At 33.8% G+C, this 20,186-nt stretch overlaps 2 protein-coding genes and 1 long non-coding RNA gene across 3 annotated transcripts; 1 reads left to right on the top strand and 2 right to left on the bottom strand.

The window, feature by feature from the left end:
- Positions 1-252: 252 nt before the first annotated feature.
- Positions 253-3,522, bottom strand: LOC126830537 (uncharacterized). Its single transcript, XM_050560932.1, has 3 exons — positions 3,322-3,522; positions 2,122-2,685; positions 253-258 (listed from the first exon to the last, which is right to left on the bottom strand). Exons 1-3 carry the CDS (start codon positions 3,520-3,522, stop codon positions 253-255), a joined length of 771 nt encoding a protein of 256 aa, XP_050416889.1.
- A 2,707-nt stretch (positions 3,523-6,229) lies between these two features.
- Positions 6,230-8,026, top strand: LOC126830538 (uncharacterized). Its single transcript, XM_050560933.1, has 2 exons — positions 6,230-6,430; positions 7,433-8,026. Exons 1-2 carry the CDS (start codon positions 6,230-6,232, stop codon positions 8,024-8,026), a joined length of 795 nt encoding a protein of 264 aa, XP_050416890.1.
- Positions 8,027-11,958: 3,932 nt separating this feature from the next.
- Positions 11,959-18,218, bottom strand: LOC126830636 (uncharacterized). The gene is made up of 4 exons (XR_007683893.1): positions 18,137-18,218; positions 16,778-16,907; positions 14,558-14,669; positions 11,959-12,448 (listed from the first exon to the last, which is right to left on the bottom strand). It is a non-coding gene; the product is annotated as an uncharacterized LOC126830636 (long non-coding RNA).
- Positions 18,219-20,186: the final 1,968 nt, after the last annotated feature.

The raw sequence follows: 20,186 nt of genomic DNA, 5'->3' as shown, positions 1-20,186 counted from the left end.
TTCTACGAACGGTGTCAATTTTATGCACTGACCAGCCCTTAGTTCGCAAATAAACCCGATTGAACATCTTTGGGATGAATGAAATTCAGAGGCGACTTAATAACGTCGTACCGAGACCAAACACAGCAGATGGATTGCGCCAGGCTTTTCCGAGAGTGTGGTTCCTTTTGCCAATGGCGTTCATCGATCGTCTAGTCCACTCCAATTACAGACGCTGCGCTGCTGTTATTGACATCCTGTCATCCCATAACCTCAATGCTACAATATAAATTTGAAATAAATCCATTAAAAATTGTAGCCACTATGGCACACCGAGGGTTTTCGGCCGATGAACATAACTCTAGAACGAAACGTCGCGGAACGTTGATTATAAATAGAGTACGTCCTCTTCAGATCTAAATGTTTCAAACAAAATTTGAAAATAAAATGGTAATAAAATACAGCCTTTATCGCATTCACAGGTTTTCGTTAAAGTGAGCATACCTCCAAATGAGCACTCACCCAAGATCTTTTAAAGGACTAGTGCGCCCATTTATACTTTTTGTACATATTTTACATTTTTTGGCCACTAGACGGTCCACACACTTTATACATATTTGACATTTTGCGGCCTCTAGACGGTCCACACACTTTGTACATATTTAATGTTATGCATCCTCGAGACGGCCAACATATATTGTACATACATTTTGCGGTCTCTAAACGGTCACGGCATATTATAGATACATATACCTCACATTTAGCGTAAAAGGCTGAGCGGAATGTCGGTTGGGAACCAAAATCGAACTCATCCAAGATTTTTTTATCCTTCACAAAAATTGTGGCTTCCCTGCAACCTTGGTATATGCTGTACACGCTTTGCAACTATTTATTTAAAGGGGAGGGTCCATTTTGACGGAAAGTTTTGGTCCGATTTGTGTAATGAACATATTATACTTGAATGTGCTTCAAAATCGAATATAAATTATTGGAGGGACTCCTACCCCCTCGCCCCTATCCCCAACGATCAGTGGCGGCGCCCTCATAAATCTGCTCTGCCTGCTGTATGTCTCCGCCCCCCAATAATATAAAAAAATAAAAAAAAATATTTGTGCTATGTTTCGGTAATCAATACCTTCTACGGTGATTAAATCCCACATTCTGACGCAGTCATAAACATTCATGTTGTAATTGTTCCTCATGCAAAGTGTAGCAATATAGTCGTGGCGACATTGTTTTTAAATTTATAGACAAAGAATAGAGAAATAAGATGACTTTATATTTCATTAATTAATATATTTGGCAAATTAATAGTTTCACACATATTCACATATATATTATATATAGTGTGTACAAAATCAACTTAGTGTGTAATTGACAGTTGATACATAAAAAGAGTTATTTAGCCAAAACATGTGTCAATAAAATACCACCAGATTACACGTGAGTGGAATTATTCTAATTGCATCATTTGGCTTAATTTAACCAATCATATCAGAAATTGCACAGGTTCAGGGCCATGAACAGGCTTTCTGTTTATAGTAAACTTTTAAGATAGACTTCCATTAGATTCCAGAGAGGTTCCACCTGAGTTCCTAGACAGCCGCGAGGCTGGCTAGGGTGCAGAAATTGTTTTAGCTAGCATTGTAATCTGTGCCATGCTTGTATACATGTATTCGGCTATGCTATATAAAATGTAGAAGCGAACTGTTGCATTGTTATTCCTGGTAAGACAAACGTCTTAAAAAACCAGTAAGAAGCAAACACACAACGTGAAGCAGAAGTAAAGACAGCTAGAGACAAATTCTAGACGATCACAAGGATAACAGAAATATGTAGTAAGAAAAGATACATGGGTCGTATGTAGGATGTGGCGACCGGTCTGACATCTCCCGCTCTCCACGTCTGACAGAAAGGCCCATGGTGCTACAAAAGTCAGCGGTTACCACAACCCTGAATTATCGGTGAATATATAAACACGGAAATATAAACAATAACTAAATTTTTATTCTGTAAGAAAACAAAAATATAGCCACGGGAAGTACAAAAAACATAAGATTTTACCTACTAACAAATTCATTTACTTTTTCACGTAAGCGCCAAATTTGTCAGGCAACACTCAAGGGATTTGTCAATCTTCACTAGAGGGTTTTCGCGTAATCTGACAAATTGTTCAATACCAAATCTAAAATGACATGTACCCTCCAGCTGCCATTTTACACATTTATTTTCAATGATATAATTTTTATTATTATTATCATCTCTATATTTCTTTAATATATCACTGAAATCACCTTCAATAGATTGAACGAATGAATTATTGTCTTTAAGATTTGTTACAACAACTAAAACGCGTCCTTTAATATTGACGTTCATATTAAAACTAGCGTTCAATTCTTGTTCACGTACTACAAGTTCAGCAGTTGTCGTGTGTTTTGGTGGCACTTTGATGGTGCTATTAATCGACCACGTCATAGATTCCTCTCTCGTGCTTTCCTCCGTCGATCCCATATTAACCTCGCGACCGAAACCTGCCGTTGCTCCAGCAACTTCTTCGGGAAGACCCAATTTGACCTCTAGATGAAAACCTTTAGTGAAACCCTTGGATACTTCTGTAGTACAACTAGAGACTGTAGTTCTCTCAGTCTGGAAGGAATGTTTTTGATCATTATCTGTCCAGTTCTCATAAGTTGATCTGAATACAACCTGAAAATACAAAACACTGAATTAGTTGCCTGGCAAACCAAAGATACTCAATCCAACAGCAGCCTTCAGAACAGTCAATGATTTTAGCGTTAACTCCATCCCAAAAACGTTTATTAAGTTTTCAGTGAGAGCGTAAAACTGTTGTGACAAAATGAAATTTTTAATTTCGTATTCTCCTTTATTATCAAATAAACTATTCCAGCAAGTTTTAGGATATGGCCTGTTTACCTTGTTCAAAATAAAAATCTGGTCTAGAAAAAACACATGAGAATTTCTACCTCTCCAGGTGGCACCTCCCTAAATTATAACCCGGACTAATACAATATCTGCCATATCTTCGTTAAAATGGAATACCAGGGCTTCGTTTATCGTAAAAACGATACTTGATAATCAAGACTATTTCTTGTCAAAACTTCAAATATTCATAAATTCGCTCAGAACAAATTAATTTGACTAACATTTTCAATATATTTATTTTGCATTCTCTTTTTTAAAAAACTATTATTTATTTTTTTAACTATTATAGCCAACGGTCAACGCTTTACCTGAGTCTTACATAACGCATCTTTATTTTATTTTTTTATTTGTAAATTTTTAAGTACATTTAATATAGAAAATATAAGAGATCTATCCTACCTGTGAATTGGGTTTATCTAATTTTCTTTGTTCTTTATAATCTGGTCGTCCATGTAAAAATCTGACTTTATCCCATTTTACATCCAATACAACATCATCTAGTTTTAAATTCTTCAGATCTTTACTTCTAGTAGCAACAAATACATTCCATGCCCAGATTTTAACAACTTCTTCTATATCAGTAATACTCGTGGTAGACATTCTATAATATAACAATATATCAATATAAATAAAATATCCATAAAAATACCCAATTGTCTCTCTTTACTGGGCTACCCAAATTATTACATCAAAAATTCTATAATATACAAAAACCTTAACATACCAAATAATCTTCCTATTTTAAACTATATATCAAATCCCTTAAAACGCTACCCTTAATAAGCCAATAGGTTCAAATTGGATTATGTAATCACCTGAGCAAAATTTGACCTTACGGCGGTATTAACATTTTAAAAAACAAAAAATACTAATCAGAATCTGATTAAAATACAGATCTATATTTCGTGACAAATAAACGAAATTTTGAACTATATAAAAGAAACGAAATAGATTGAATAATTATCTGTTTGAGGGTGGAGACGACGTACCAAATTATCCCCCTTTAAACATGCATTATGCAAGAGCAAAATCTGCTTATAACAAGTCTTTCTTTAGGCCTGAAATGTTATCTTTATTATCAATTAGACATTGATTAACTTATCCAGACCATAATAAACTCTCGATGTCAAGGCTAGCCTTCGATGTTGGCTGGATTAGATTCCTATATGCCGCTAACGGCTATTGATAATTAAATCAAGAAAAGTGGATAATCGAGACTATGCTGTTTATATTAATGATTTTAGTAATGATGACCGAGACTATGCAAAAATTTCACCCGCTTCTTTCTTGGCTCATAGTGGATCAATTTGACTGAAATTTTTAGCAAATTACCTTTACACTATCTAGTTTTTAACTATTATAGCGAGAACTGCCATCTCTTTATCTTATCTCCCATAATGTATCTTTAATCAAGTATTTGCGGAGAATTATCTCACTTCTGACGCCGATCCCCAAATCAAACATCGAATTCCTTAATTTAGCCATGTTACACAATATTGATAAATTTTGTATTAAATTGAAAACGGTAAAATTTAACTTACATGTACGATACTATAAAGAGGAAGACGGAATTATTTTCTTTACTTGGAGAAAACCCACGAAATAAAGAATTCTATATTATCGGAGTAGATGTGTACAGCGTGAAATGATGATCCAAGTGAAACCAGTGGTTTATATACAACTACAGGTAGATGATTGATAATTACTCTAAATACAAACAATTAGACAGGTTAATAATACAGGTTAATTACTACTAATAGTTATATTGTTCTTTTAGTTGTCTCCGCCTTGATCTCTTTGTATATTAACCGCCTATAACGGCTACTATTGCTCGTTCTGCCTATCATGCGTTATTGTCTTAATATAGATTAACCTCTTAGTTCATCACATGTAAACAATAACATTTAATAACAATTGACTGATCTCTTCTTTGATCTCTACAAGGTTTCTTCACATTGTTTATACTAAAATATAAAAACATATGAAAAGTCATGACTTTTAAAGGACACGATGTGGTTTCTATATTAAATTTCGTTTTCAGAAATATTGTATAAAATATTCAGTATTGGGTTTTCTTTTCACTTTTAAAGGACACGATGTGGTTTCTATATTAAATTTCGTTTTCAGAAATATTGTATGAAATGTTCAATGTTGTTTTTTACTTTTAAACGAGCATTAAACATGTAATTTGTCTAAATTTGTTTTCACACTCAGTCAAAACTGAAGCTATATTCAAACTGTCATATCTAATTAATTTAGTCTAGCTAGTGAGTGATGTAAACATTGTCAAGTATTTTAATAGATTACTCAATGATCAGGTGTCTAAATGTTATTGTTTACATGTAAGTTAAGTGGTTAATCTGTAGTAAAGATAAAACCACTGGTTAATCAAGGATACGTAGAAAGAACAATATTATAGCCATTAGTAGCGGAGTCAAATGAGGGGAGATTAAAAGATGATAACTCAATTAAAACAATTTAACCATTAGTAGCTGTTATAGGGTGTTAATATAGAAAGAGATCAAGGGGGAGACAACTAAAAGAACAATATAACTGTTAGTAGTAATTAAAATGTATTTTGAATAATTATCAACCTGTAGCTGTATATATATATAAGATACATGTTTCACTTGGATCATCAATTCATCTTACCATCTGTTTAATATAGAATTATCTGATCCCCAGGGCTTCTGTAAAAAGGAAGAAACGATAACGTATATGTAAGTAAAACAATTATTTTCAGTTTTAAATAAAATATTCTTTATATTATAGAAAATGACCGCGCTATGTATTTATACCGAATCACTGGTCTATCATGTTTGATAATGATTTAATTTAAAAGGAGTAAAATGTGTTTTGTATATTTTACCCTAAAACTATTTAAATAACAAACTTGAAGACGTGATTTAATGATAGAAAGTTGTATATAAATAATAAACTTGATGCTGGAAAGTATATGATATAAAGTTAAATTGAAAATATAAATTTAACTGGTGTCAGAAGTTTCAGAGAACCAGAGAGAGATATCTGAATAAAGGGGGTTAATTCTGCACATCTTCTCAGCGCTTTTTAATGTGTTTGATTAAATGTAGCCCAGAATAAATTAATTTAGCACATTCTGAGCGAAACATATTTTATAGTAAAAATAAGAAGATTATTTGGTATGTAAAGATATTTTATCTACATTGATAATATGTTTGTATATTAGAGAATTTCTGATGTAATAATTTGGGTAGTCTAGTAAAGGGAGACAATCTGGTATTTTTATGGATATTTTATTTATATTGATATATTGTTATATTATAGGATGTCTACCACGAGTATTACTGATATAGAAGAAGTTGTTAAAATCTGGGCATGGAATGTATTTGTTGCTACTAGAAGTAAAGATCTAAAGAATTTAAAACTAGATGATGTTGTATTGGATGTAAAATGGGATAAAGTCAGATTTTTACATGGACGACCTGATTATAAAGAACAAAGAAAATTATATAAACCTAATTCACAGGTAGGATTGCTAAAACTAGGAGTAGAAATTACTTGTATAGTTGCAAACCTTTTCAAAGAAATCGGAACAATTGTGTGTTCAAATAGTAGAATGCTTGTGATTTCTATCATAAGGTCGCTCATTGAGTCAAGTAGCATGGTTTCCATCCCACACTTGTACATGACAAGCAAGAATAGGGTCGCCTCAGGCGTTTCCTCCAATTGCTAAAGATCCCTAAACGCAAACAAATTTCAGGGGCGGATCCAGGAATTTTTGCAGGGGAGGGGGGTGCCCGGTTCCTGAGACGATGTATCCCCCCTCCCGCATGGTCTATATGGTCATTTTGGCGTATATACATACACATTGAGCTTTGTAAACAGAGAAATTCAACATCTCGTTTGACGTCAATTTTTATTATGAATTAATACAATGACATTGTGATTAAACTTTATGGATGCAAAGCATTCATTGTGATATCACATAATGTCTATATCATTGTCTCGTGCTTTGAGTGCCCATCCTGTCCCACATCTGACGATAAATGATAAAGCACACGGCCGAGAAATTTTTCTCATAAAAAGTGTTGATTTACAAAAAAAATTATGTACCTGAGCGGGGGGGGGGGGGGGGGCGATCCCCACAAACCCCCCTTCTGGATCCGCGCCTTATTATTGAAATAAAAATTGTAGCAACCTTTAGTTTGTCGTCGTCGTCAATCCGTATTTGTTTTTGAAAGGTTGTTGAGGTTATTTAGCAGTATTGCCATAAGATATTGTATCTAAATTAATTCTCATAAAAACCGTTCTACAGATCGGAATAGTTTATTTGATAATAAAGGAGAACACCAAATCACAAACCATTTTGTCACAACACTTTTACGCTGGCACTGAAAACTTGGTCAACGTTTTTGAGATGGAGTTAACGCTCCTCTATTCTGTGAAATCATTGACTATTCTGAAGGCTGGTGTTGGATTGAGTATCTTTGGCTTCTCAGGCAACTAATTCAGTGTTTGGTATTTTCAGGTTGTATTCAGATCAACTTATGAGAACTGGACAGATAATGATCAAGAACATTCCTTCCAGACTGAGAGAACCACAGTCTCTAGTTGTACTACAGAAGTATCCAAGGGTTTCACTAAAGGTTTTAACCTGGAGGTTAAGTTGGGTCTTCCTGAAGAAGTTGCTGCGGCAACGGCAGGTTTCGGTCGCGAGGTTAATATGGGATCGACGGAGGAAAGCACGAGAGAGGAATCTATGACGTGGTCGATTAATAGCACCATCAAAGTGCCACCAAAACACACGACAACTGCTGAACTTGTAGTACGTGAACAAGAATTGAACGCTAGTTTCAATATGAACGTCAATATTAAAGGACGTGTTTTAGTTGTTGTAACAAATCTTAAAGACAATAATTCATTCGTTCAATCTATTGAAGGTGATTTCAGTGATATATTAAAGAAATATAGAGATGATAATAATAATAAAAATTATATCATTGAAAATAAATGTGTAAAATGGCAGCTAGAGGGTACATGTCATTTTAGATTTGGTATTGAACAATTTGTTAGATTACGTGAAAACGCTCTCGTGAAGATTGACAAATCCCTTGAGTGCTGACGGACAAATTTGGTGCTTACGTGGAAAAGGAAATGAATTTGTTAGTAGGTAAAACCTTATGTTTGTTGTACTTTCAGTGGCTATATTATTGTTTTCTTACAGAATAAAAATTGAGTTATTGTTTATATTTCAGTGTTTTATTCACCGATAATTCAGGGTTGTAGTGACCGCTGACTTTGCATAAGGATTACCTCGACTCAATATTTATATTGTTGGGGGTAGGGATGATGGGGTAGAAATCTCTCCGATAATTGATATTCGATTTTAAAACACGTTCAAGTATAATATCTTCACTACACAACATTCGCGGATGAATTCGTGAAAATCGGATCGACACTTCCCGTCAAAATGGCCACTACCTTTTAAACAAATAGTGGCAAAGCGTGTACAGCATATATCAACGAGGCCAAGATTTCTGTAAAGGATTTTGGTGCGCATCGGACATTCTGTTCTGCCTTTTACGCAAAATACGTATAATGTACATGTATATTGACCGTATAGAGCCCGCACGCAAAATGTGAAATATGTACAAAGTTATGTGGACCGTCTAAAGGCCACAAAATGTGAAATATGTACAAAGTGTGTGGACCGTCTAGAGGCCGTAAAATGTCAAATATGTACAAAGTGTATGGACGCTCAAGACCGTTAAAAGAGTGCGCATTTGGAGTTATGCCCGCCTTTCCGAAAACCTGTGAATGCGATAAAGGCTGTGTTCTGTACCATTTTTTTTCTAATTTTGTTTGAAACATTGATATCGGAAGAGGTCGAGCCCTATTTATAATCAGGGTTCCGCGACTTTTCGTTCCAGCGTTATGCCCAACAGCCGAAAACCTTGTGAATGCGATAGTGGCTACTATTTTTAACGGATTTATTTCAAATTCATTGAGTAGCATTGGGGTTATGGAATGATAAACCCTATCGATATTCAGCATTCTGGCAACCTTCCATTTTTAAGTAACTCACCCTTTGGCCCTTTACCAAAAACCCTCCTGAATGTAATAGAGGCTATTTACGAACCTATTCCAAATTTTGTGTGTACCGTTGGGTCCATGAGAGGAGAAACCTTATATCGTTATTCAGCGATCAATGACATTCCGTTCCAAAATCCCCCCCCCCCCCCGTTTGCGAAAACCTTGCGTACACGATAGAGGCTACAGTTTTTAACGGCTCAATTTTAGTGCGTACCATTGGGGTCATGAGAGGAGGAACCCAGTCATGGGCGGATTAAGAGAATAGCCTTTGTACATGAAATTTAGAGCACTTTTCTGTTGGTTTAGATACAAACTGGAAACGATGATTTCGTTGCACAAATCTCACAAAAAAGAAACTAAATTGGGTTTAACGTTCTGCATTTTTCCACCAACTGGTCTAATAAAGAAGCCGTGTGTGAGGCAAAATTTGTCCGAACTGTGCCGTATTCGCCTATTCCTCTCTGAGATCTTGTGTTCGATCGCGGTGTTGGCAGAGAAAGTTCCTCGGATATTTTCGCGGTGGCAAAGGTGTATACAGAGGTGAAACATGTGACAATAAGAATATGGGAAGCTTATTCAAACCACGATGACTGAGCAATTAGAATTTTCGATATACATGGGGGATTCTAATCGGACAGTGGTCCTGCCTCAGGGGATCCATATCAAGTTTTATCCCCAGATTCGGCATTTTCTATGTAGGCCGTAGGCTGCCGCCTCCGCTATAACCCGCTTCTGAACCCAGCGATCCGTGACATTCCTTTCCGAAGTTACTCCTGCTCGCGAAAACCTTATGAACGCAATAGAGGCCACAGTTTAAAGAAAATCTGTCAAAATCCAGTGTCATCTGTAATCTTCATTAAAATATTTTGATGGGCCTCTTATCAATGCCTGTGAATCCAAGTCCTGAGACTATTTAACATTGATATTTTGATTTAATTTTCTTAACTAAGCCGCCATTAAGCCATGGGAAATATCAGACAAAATGACGGACAAAGACTTTAACAGATGATTTTGTACTTATATCATTCATGCCAGTAATAAACAATTAAAATATTACTTAAGTACTGTATTTATTTAAAAAGGATTATAGATTATTCTTTAACGAACATTTAAACTAACTAAGAAACATTATATATACACAAATGTAAAAATAACTTATAGAATTTCCTTTTTTATATAATACGTAGGAAAAAAGTGAAATAACAGAAAACTGGGATAATATATAGATTTTCTTAATTAGACATTGAAATATATTTTGAAACATTAAATACATGATTTATAACTGTAAAAAATAAATTATTGAGTGTTTTTTAAAAAAGAAAGGAAAATTAAAATAATAAATGAATATATCAAAATAATAAATAACAAATAAACTGGACACCTGTTGAATTCATTATAAGTATTTTGTTTTAAATACAATGCATAGAAAATGAATATCCTTGTAAAGAAAGTTTTAAAAAAAATACAATAAAAGCCCCATTTTATCTACATTATAAATCTCCCATTATATAAAACGTTTCCAAGATTATATCAATAATAAAAACATCCACACAGTGTGTTCTCTACAATGATATTAATAAAGAAGCATTAGTGCTTTGGAATTGATAATAAAGAAAATATGTTTATTTAAAGTAATTTGACTAGACAGTTAAATGGGAGATGGTTAAATTAGATTGTAAGTAAAGTTTGAGATAAATCTGTTATTCCATCTGATTATGGTGACAACTGTATATAACTTATCCAACCAAATAGTGTGTTAATCTGATTGCCTTGCAATATGTCCCCACATCAATAAACCTACATCTGGTCTGGTCCTCAGACTGTCCATCATGAAAGTATCATTTAAAGATTACTTTTTTCCTCACACTTTTCTTCATTAGAGAGAGAGAGAGAAATAGGGTTTAACATTCAATAACTCACTTGCACCTAGGGGTCTTTAGCAGTGGGAGAAAACCAGAAAATAACCACGAGGTTGAAAGGCAACCCTACTCCTTGTTATGTACAAGCGGAGAATCAAAACATGCATTTAACCATTTGGCTACCCAACCCCCCTTTCTTCAATAAAACAAAAAAAACTTCTTTGAGCGACATTTAGCACAAAACATAATATGGAACACAATTACTATTTCAATTAAAGCGACAACGTTTCCTTGAGGGTTTTCTCAATGTTATCAAGTAAATGATAATTAAGAGAACCATCACTGAAATGTCACTTTAATTGAAATAGTAATTGTGTTCCATATTACGTTTTTGTGTTTTTAAAAAAGAAACTATTGTTGCATATCATTTTGCATTAAAATAAAATGTATCTCAAAATCTATATTTACAAGTAAAATAAAAAGATAATAGTTATATTGCCTCATTGTTTGTTTATGTACAGATATGTGTACAGTGACTAAAATAAATGATTGGTCTCATTCAAAAAACTTTTCAAAATAGTCATCATACAGTTAGACTTGGAAAACTAATATTAATAATCTTTATTTCATTCATTCAGGAATCTGAATTATAAAATCTAACGACAAAACATATGTCACAATTCTATGGAATACCAATCTGATTAAAATACAGATCAATATTTCGTTTCATTTTTTTATACTTTCGATGGCCTACACTACATGAAGATCTGACCGGTTGTAGGATAGGTCTCATCCGAGATCATACAAGCGACATTTGATTAACCAATCAGCATTGCTGTTACTAGTGGATTACCCTCAGTTCCATGCAAAACACGCCTAAAGCTCGCGGTAACAGACTGTTTCATTTGCTAATAGCTCACATCTTTCAGAACACGTCAATGATAACAACTCTTCCAGATCCTAGTGTAGTAAAGACAAGTAAAACAAAATTTTGAACTATAAAAACGAAACGAAATGGGATCTGTGTTTTAATCAGATTGATGGAATACAATTATTGTTTATTACTGAGCAACATTCTGACTAGTCTTGTCTAGTCGTTATCAAGCAATACTCACATCACACAATATAATAAACAGTAATTGTATTTCATTGTGTTCTGTGCCATTGAAATAATTTATCCCACTACAATGTTCTGTTGTTTTAAGCTGTTTGGAATGTTTTAGTCACCGAACACATGGTCTAACGCCCCACTTACGTCACCCTTGTCATCTGATGTGATTGAGTGAAACTAATATGTGCAACTAACTGCAACTGGCTTTTTTCACATTCACATTGCATCACAAGACAGATTATGTTGCTTTTTTATGTAACTCACAGTTGCATTCAGTTGTCACAATCGCAAAGGTGACATAAGTCAGTGTTTATAAGTCAAGTTGGTGCTTATGATATATCTCCGATCTGTTTAAGTTTGATGACTGTCCTATCTATTATTACTCGTCTTCATCTTGTTCTAATCCTGATGTTGATAACTGTACAGCCCACGATATTTCCTCTTTCTTCTTTAATATAATAATTACTTGATCTTTCTTATACTGAAATAAACGAATTGAGCTTTTTTTTTTATTTTAAGGAGCTAAACCCTTTGATTTAGGTAAAACAAACCAAACAAAAGTGAGGCTGATTTTCTTGCCTTAATCCGAAAATAAGTGGATAACATTCATTAATTACTTGCACATACATCATCAAATTACTTATCAGTCTGAGCAGAAAATGCTGATTTTCAAAATTAGTTTAGGTATGGATCTAATGAAACTATACATCACGCTCACTCAATCAAAGCAACAACGAATCAAACTGTTTGCCTAAGCAGAAAATGATCATCACTGATATCAGTCAACATTTTCTCAAAGATTGAACATTGTACCTCAATTAGAAGCAGAGTTATTATGTCACAAAAAGTGCCACGGACAGACAATCCATTTCAATAGTAGTTGGCTTTCTTTAAATTGTGGGGTACATTAAAGTTTTTAGATGTGGTATGTTATTTCCTTTAATGATCGGGACAAGATCTATACAGTAAGTTATTGTTTTAAACTACATGTCATAAATTTACTAATTTCAGTGTTATTTTTGTTGAAATTTTAAATATAGTGTATGCCCATTTCACCAAATAATCCAAAATTATTTATATTGACAGATTTATTTTTTGGCCCAAATCAATATCTATTGAGTTGAAAAAGAAAAATGTTCCTTAAATCAAAAGTGCAAATAGATTTGGTCTTAAATAGAACCCAAATAAACTTCTAAGAACAGCCTCTGTTACCCATGTTAACAATACATGCAAGTTTCAACCTAATGTCCACTAGAGCTGCAACAAATCAAGTTCGGTGCACCGATAAACGACACTAGCCGTCTCGGTTCGATCCACGATCTGCAACGTTCAAATTTCGATTCGGTTCAATTGCAAATTAAATTTCAAATAAAAACAACGTACACCTTACCATATGAAAAAAAATGAAAGACCTGTAGCAATTAAGTCCACTTAAAATTTTAAAAAAACTTTGTTTTTACGTAACTTTTAATTTACGTTATTTAACAAGACACGAATGTCACTCGAAAACATAACTAAAACAGAGTGACCTCCCTTTAAAACAATTTCCGTATGCTGACGAATGTTAATTTATTTAAAATTGGTGACGTACCGAATGTTCATTGGGTGTTGATTTAGGTCAATAGCTTCGGTCATTGTTATATAAATTCTAAACGATCTCATTAACTGATAATTCCGTTCATTATCTTCGGATATATTCGTGTTTAGCGATTATTACCTGTAGTCAAGCAAACATGACTGGAAGGTATAATTATGGCAGACGACGTACTTTCTCGACCACCTGGTCATTTGAAATCTAAAGTTTGGGATCATTTTGGTGTAAGGAAAAACTCTAAAGATGTGGCAACTTGTAGAGTATGCTACACTGACATATCCCATAAAACAGGAAACACAACAAACCTGTCAAACCAATAAAAGTTGTCAAGAGAATTTTAGTCTTGTGTTTTTATCGTTTTTAATGAATTATATACAGGAAAAATTACTAGCTATTGTAGCTGATAATCGAATCGAAAATAATCGAATCGAATGGTTAAAATCGATAATCGAACCGAATCGAGGTAGTTGTGAATCTTTGCAGCCCTAATGTCCACCTAAGCTGAATGTTCAGGGGAAATAACTCAACATGTATAAAAATTTGTGACACCTCTAAAACATAACTCCCTATTTCTCTGTCATAATGGATCAAACTGAACTACACATTACATAATTGTATCGTTTTCCTGAAGCCGAATTTACTGATTTATATATAACATTCATATTTTCGCATTACATTTCAGTCACAAATGTAGACAGATATTCTGATAGCTCGATGACAGGATACGTGAAGACAGGGTATGTCCAATGTCTGAACACCAAAAGAGTTTAAATTTTAGACCAAAAGGGACATACAGAAACAATCTGGTTTATCGTGACTATAGAAAAACCAGAGAAACTCCATTACAATTTGTTCGGAATGCCTTGTTAAGTTAATCTTGTACTTGCATTGTTCTGTGGAAGGTTTTCCTAAAAAAGATAGGGAGGGGGGACACTTTTTAAAAATATTGTCCATGCACTAGTGTACTCTATAAAATTAAATAGGCTATTTTCTTACCTCCAAACTGCAAGCATCTTTATCTATTTCTCCTGGTAATTTCTTAATTTTTTGTACATAATTTGTGGGAATGCCTTTCTTATCTTTAATTTCTGCCGTCATTGTAAAAGATCTAAAATTAAAAAAAAAAAAAAATAAACAAATTCCTGTCACTTTTAAATACAGATGAAATTTTTGGGGTGAACAACACATATATTAAAGATGGGTTCCCAGAAAAGTATTTATCGGGTGGTTATTTCCAATAAAAGTATGGCAATTTTGGTATATATGGAAAGTAGAGATATCCAATCTTACTAGAAAAATACTGGATTCCCCGAAAAACACTCATGGAGCGTATCCAGGACAAAATCAACAGCCCGACGATTATGACCTTCTGCACGCACGATGTCAAAGGTCACAAGCGAACATTGAGCGCTTGATGTACAAGTTGATAACCTTTATGAAGAGTTAGACGTACAATACTTTCTGAGATAAAAATGACGGAAAAAGACGCGGGTAGTGGATAATCTGAGAATTTAATTAGGATTCGATATTTGTAATAAATAATAAGCGATTAAAGACAACATCGTCTTATGTATGCAATGATTTCTCCTCTGACTCCCAAGACGTGACGTAAACATGACCTGGTTTGATCGAATTTTAATAGCAGGGCATTCCTTCGCAATTACAATGTTTGAGAAGGATTTGAAGCATAATTATGACAAATTAATTAGTTTGAATATGTTTTTGGTCCATATATACCATTAAATCACCCAGTTTGTACGCGGGAACCCATCTTTAATAATTGGATTTAATGAAATTTAACAAATAACCATAAAACTATAAATAAAATGGGGGGGGGGGGGTTGTTAAAAAATATCTCCTATTATATAATAATAATAATAATAATGAGCTTTTATATAGCGTCTTCTCCATGTTAACACATGCTCAAAACGCTTTTTGTAATGGCTCTACTGGTAAAACTGTCGAAACAGGAAAGTCTTTAGTGCGGATTTAAATTGATTAAAAGTTTGTTGATTCTTGATCTGTTGTGGAAGTTCGTTCCATAATCTAGGACCAGCTGAACCGAAAGACCTATACCCATATGACTTTAAATTATATCTTGGAACAACTAGTGACTGTTTATTTTGAGAGCGAAGTGATCTAATAGGGTTGTAGTCATATAAGAGTTCAGATAAGTATTGAGGAGCTGCATTATTGCGACATTTATACACTAATGTTAGTATTTTGTATTTGACTCGTGCCTCAGCAGGTAACCAATGTCAAGAAGCCAGCACATTCTGGATGTGATCAAACTTATGTGTCCTTGTTACTATTCGGGCTGCAGTATTAAGAACCTTTTGGATCTTGGCTAGAAGTGCTTGTGGGATTCCATAGAGTAAACTATTACAATAATCAATCCTTGATAAAATAAGTGATCTCACAAGTAGTTTACAAGCGTCAGCAGTGAGATAGTTTCTGATGTTGCATATACAGCGTAGATGATAGTAGCATGTACGGCATACCATATCAACCTGAGCGTCCATTGTCAGAGAAGGATCAAATATCACTCCAAGGTTTCGAACATTTTTGGAGAAATTTATTTCTGAATTACCAATGGTGATTTTAAGATCAGGTTGTAACTTGAGTTGTTGTGATGAACCTACTAAAAGAGCCTCTGTTTTATCGTCGTTCAATTTTAGTTTGTTCGCTTTCATCCACTGTTTAACTGCCAGCGAACAGTCAGTAGTTTTTTGTAAGGAATTTCTGATTAGCATAGGACTAGACACACCGATGAGTTGAGTATCATTGGCGTAAGAGTAGTGCCTCTGATCATAGCCATCGATCACAGACCCTAAAGCGGTTGTATAAAGAACAAAGGAAATGGATCCTAAAACAAATAGGGCAACTATTGTACTCACTAAAATTATTTTTATGTGAAGGTAAGATATTTCTAACTGCCAGGAAAAATAAAATCATAATCTCAGTTGCATAATAAGTCCAAATTAAATTGAATAAGTTAATTATTTATGATACTGGTATTCACAATGTAATTTCCATGTACATGTATTAACGACCACAAGTATCTTTAAAATTAGGTTTTGAGAGGCTGTAATGCCACTAGATAAATCATGATTATATTTACAGAAGTATGTTAGAATACTTTACAACACAAGTTGAATTTTGTCTGCCAATGATTTTTTAGTGTTTCTATTGAATCAAAAAAACGTAACTAGTTACCTTTCTCCAAATTCTACATTGACCGATCCATTTTTAGGTTTAGTTTTTTTAAATATTCCAGATGTAACTTGTAAGCCATTTAAAACTAACACAACCCGTACTGTTGATAAATCAACTTCTGAAGTTGTCACTACAAATAAATTTGAAATAAAAAAAATATATTAAACACTTATACAGGGTTCCCGCGGCTTCGTCAAACATTTTTTCAAGGATATTCAAGGAGAAATATACGTCAAATTCAAGGATTTTCAAGGACATTTTTTAGCCTAAAGTTACAATTTTTCATCTTAAAAATAACCAAAACATTACCAATTATTGTTATAAAACTTCTAATCTAAACGGGATTTTCATATCAACTTACTATTATTACCAATTTGAAACAAAATTAAGGATCTCAACTGAAATTCAAGGATATTTTCCTATTTCCGCGAAATTCAAGGATATTCAAGACCTTGAAAATGAAATTTTAAATTTAAGGATATTCAAGGATTTTCAAGGACCGCGGGAACCCTGTTATATATTTCAATCAAAACAAAATTAACTTGAACAGAATTTGAAAAACAAATTCAATTTTCTTACATCAACGTTTTACTTTTACATAAAAGTATCCTCCTTGCCTAGTTCTTTTGATAAGATACAAAACTGTACATGTACATGAACGGTACTGTTGGCCAAGAAAGTCTCTATGGTTCCCCTCTTGTCAGGGATAAGACACAGGGCCAGGCAAGTAAAGACCTTCTAGATCCACTGGCGTGCACAGTTGGAATTCAAAATAAAGAGTAGGTCAGACAAAATTCCTTTCATGTCACACTGCGTATGCCACTTATGCCCGTCTTCATTAGCCCGAAAGCAGCAAGAAAGTAGGACATTAAACCCCATTTCATTTAATTTTTTAAATGATAGATTATGCCATTTTAAATATTCTATTTGATAGAGTAGGCCTATTATTTGTCATTCTGTTTTCTCTTAAACTACTGGGTCAGGGTGGTGGGATAGGATTGCCACAGGGCATGATATGATGACTCGATCAGACAGATACTTTACTAAAAAATATTTAATGTATCTATTTGTGACATATTGCAATATTGTTTTTATTCTGATCTTATCATTAACACACATCATAAAATATCAACAAATAGCTTTTACAGTGTTACTATATTTGAGAATGTCAACAAAACCCCACTCTCCCACTCCCAGGTCAGGTGTGGTCTTTCGCGGAAGTATTTCTTTCTTTCCAACTTTCTGCTGCTACAATTAAAATAATGCATCCACAAGCGGGATGGTATTTAAATAAAAGTGTTAACACTTATTATCATATAAAGAAAGTAATATTTAAAATATATATAAATGCAAACATACAAGCTGAAGGTTCTTGCACAGCACTCATTTTTCTGTTTTGTTAGGGGTTACTGGGATTAATTCGGAGTAGTCTCCCTTTTAGTACCTCTGTAGTCTTGATTGTTGAGTCTTAAATTAACGAAGCGTGTTAATTAAAGGGACAATGTCACTCTTGCTGTAACTACATAAAATGTCCCAATCTTCATTCAGATCAACAAAGTGTACTGTTTTACAATATTCCAATTCATTGATGCTATAAATTTCATCTTGACACACCTAATTAAAAATATTTGAAAAATTCAACATGAAATTACTCTGCCTAAAAGTGTCCAGCCCCCAAACATTCAGACAATCAGATTTTCGAGGGAAAGAGAAAAACAAACTAATATAATATTTTGGGGGGACAAAACCCTTTTTTCCATTTTATTTGCGAAAATAAAGTGCCTTGTTTTCGGGCATCAATCATTATCTGTTTCATCATTTTTTCCGGGAATAGAAATTTCTTTGTCATTGAAAGGGAAAATTTAGACATCGTTGACTTCTCTTAATAACATCTCCCAAAATATTAAACATGATTTACAAGAGAAATTCAACTACATTTTGGGGATCTTGCAGAGAAAATGAAAACAAGTACAAAAGTCATAAATTAAAGACTCTCGGCGTGATGTTAGCGCAGTAGGAATCCCATGCAAACTACAATGCTGTGAAAGATGAATGATTAAGCCGAGAGAAATTTGATAATTTACAAAAAATGCAAATCACGTTTCGTTGCTTTAAGAAACTATGCCAAATTTAAAAATTAGGATATCTAACTGAGATTAAAAATAATGTACCTGCTTGCAAATTAGAATTGCACCTGTGGTGCAAGACGGGGGATCCTTGCAAGGAAAAACGTCTAGTCATTCGGATGTTATGGAAAACTGAGGACTTAATTCAAGGATGGAATTTGACGAAGAGTATATAGGCGGAGATGCAACTGTCTGGGCAAAATGTGACCCATAGTACACTGCATCCCGGTTAGATCAGAAAAGATGGACGTTAAACCGCATTTCATTTCACAAATTAGAGAGGCATGTATAAAAATGGGCATTTAAATGAAATAATATGTCAATAATTCACATTATCGACAATTGAAAACAAACTCCGTGTTCTGTTAAGTGTAAAAAGTGCAATGACCTAAAAGAAAAATACATAGCTTTATTTGTATCTCGTGCCTCCAGGGAAAGTGGATTTTTATTTGATTTTATAAACTTTCTGTATTAAAATGCTACCCATTATGGCTGTTTTTATGTAATAAAATTAATCTCAAGCACGTGTGCTATGATCGGGTAGTCATAGATACAGCCTGTCATATTTAGACATACACTTGATCACAATAATTAAATGGCCCACACAGATTGTAAATACCCATATATCCATACATCTCCCCTCTTACTTACAGAAGCGCCTCTATTGTCACGTCCCCGGATTGGTATTAAAAATGACAAACCAAAATTACACTGTATTATTTTAATAAAGATACAAACACAACAGAAATCGATGTGGACAATATTTACATATTAATTAGAGATTAAAGACAGCAGACAAAATCGATTTGTAAACAACATAATCAACTCATTCGTATGAAAAAAAAATTAAGCTGTGTTTTCTGAGGTTTATTAGTAAATATATGGACAATTAGTTATTAATGTACAGTACGTAAGATGAAAGCTAGATTACATTAGCGTCATGATGTGGTTACGACGATTCTCCCATTTAAAAGATTTCAAAAAGCTGAGTGTTTATTTGAATTTGGTTATTTGGGGTAGAAATTGTGTTCCACACAAAGGAGTTGAGGCGGAGGTAACGTTCATTTAGCGCCGGATTAACACTGGTGGGGACCCTGGGGCCTTGATCATGTTGGGGCCCAAACTTTCCCAAAGCCCTACACAAGTGACCAGAACTTGGGCAGTATTATTCCACACATATGAATATAACTACATCAAACCTAATTTAAATTATAATTTTTTGATAATGTGTTATGTATAATATATATACTTTCTGTATAGACAACATTACTTACGCATTTAAA

The sequence above is a fragment of the Patella vulgata genome, chromosome 8, assembly GCF_932274485.2.
Source record: "Patella vulgata chromosome 8, xgPatVulg1.2, whole genome shotgun sequence".
In the NCBI taxonomy this organism is placed as follows: Eukaryota; Metazoa; Mollusca; class Gastropoda; family Patellidae; genus Patella; species Patella vulgata.
This window is presented reverse-complemented; position numbering and strand designations above follow the sequence as displayed.

What these genes read in the sequence shown, in the direction of transcription:
- LOC126830537 (XM_050560932.1), bottom strand. Translation starts at nt 3,522, where the DNA reads ATGTCTACCACGAGTATTACTGATATAGAAGAAGTTGTTAAAATCTGG. An exon ending in TAGATAAACCCAATTCACAG is followed by an intron (nt 2,686 to 3,321) that starts GTAGGATAGATC and finishes TTGTATTTTCAG; the next exon opens with GTTGTATTCAGATCAACTTA.
- LOC126830538 (XM_050560933.1), top strand. Translation starts at nt 6,230, where the DNA reads ATGTCTACCACGAGTATTACTGATATAGAAGAAGTTGTTAAAATCTGG. An exon ending in TATATAAACCTAATTCACAG is followed by an intron (nt 6,431 to 7,432) that starts GTAGGATTGCTA and finishes TGGTATTTTCAG; the next exon opens with GTTGTATTCAGATCAACTTA.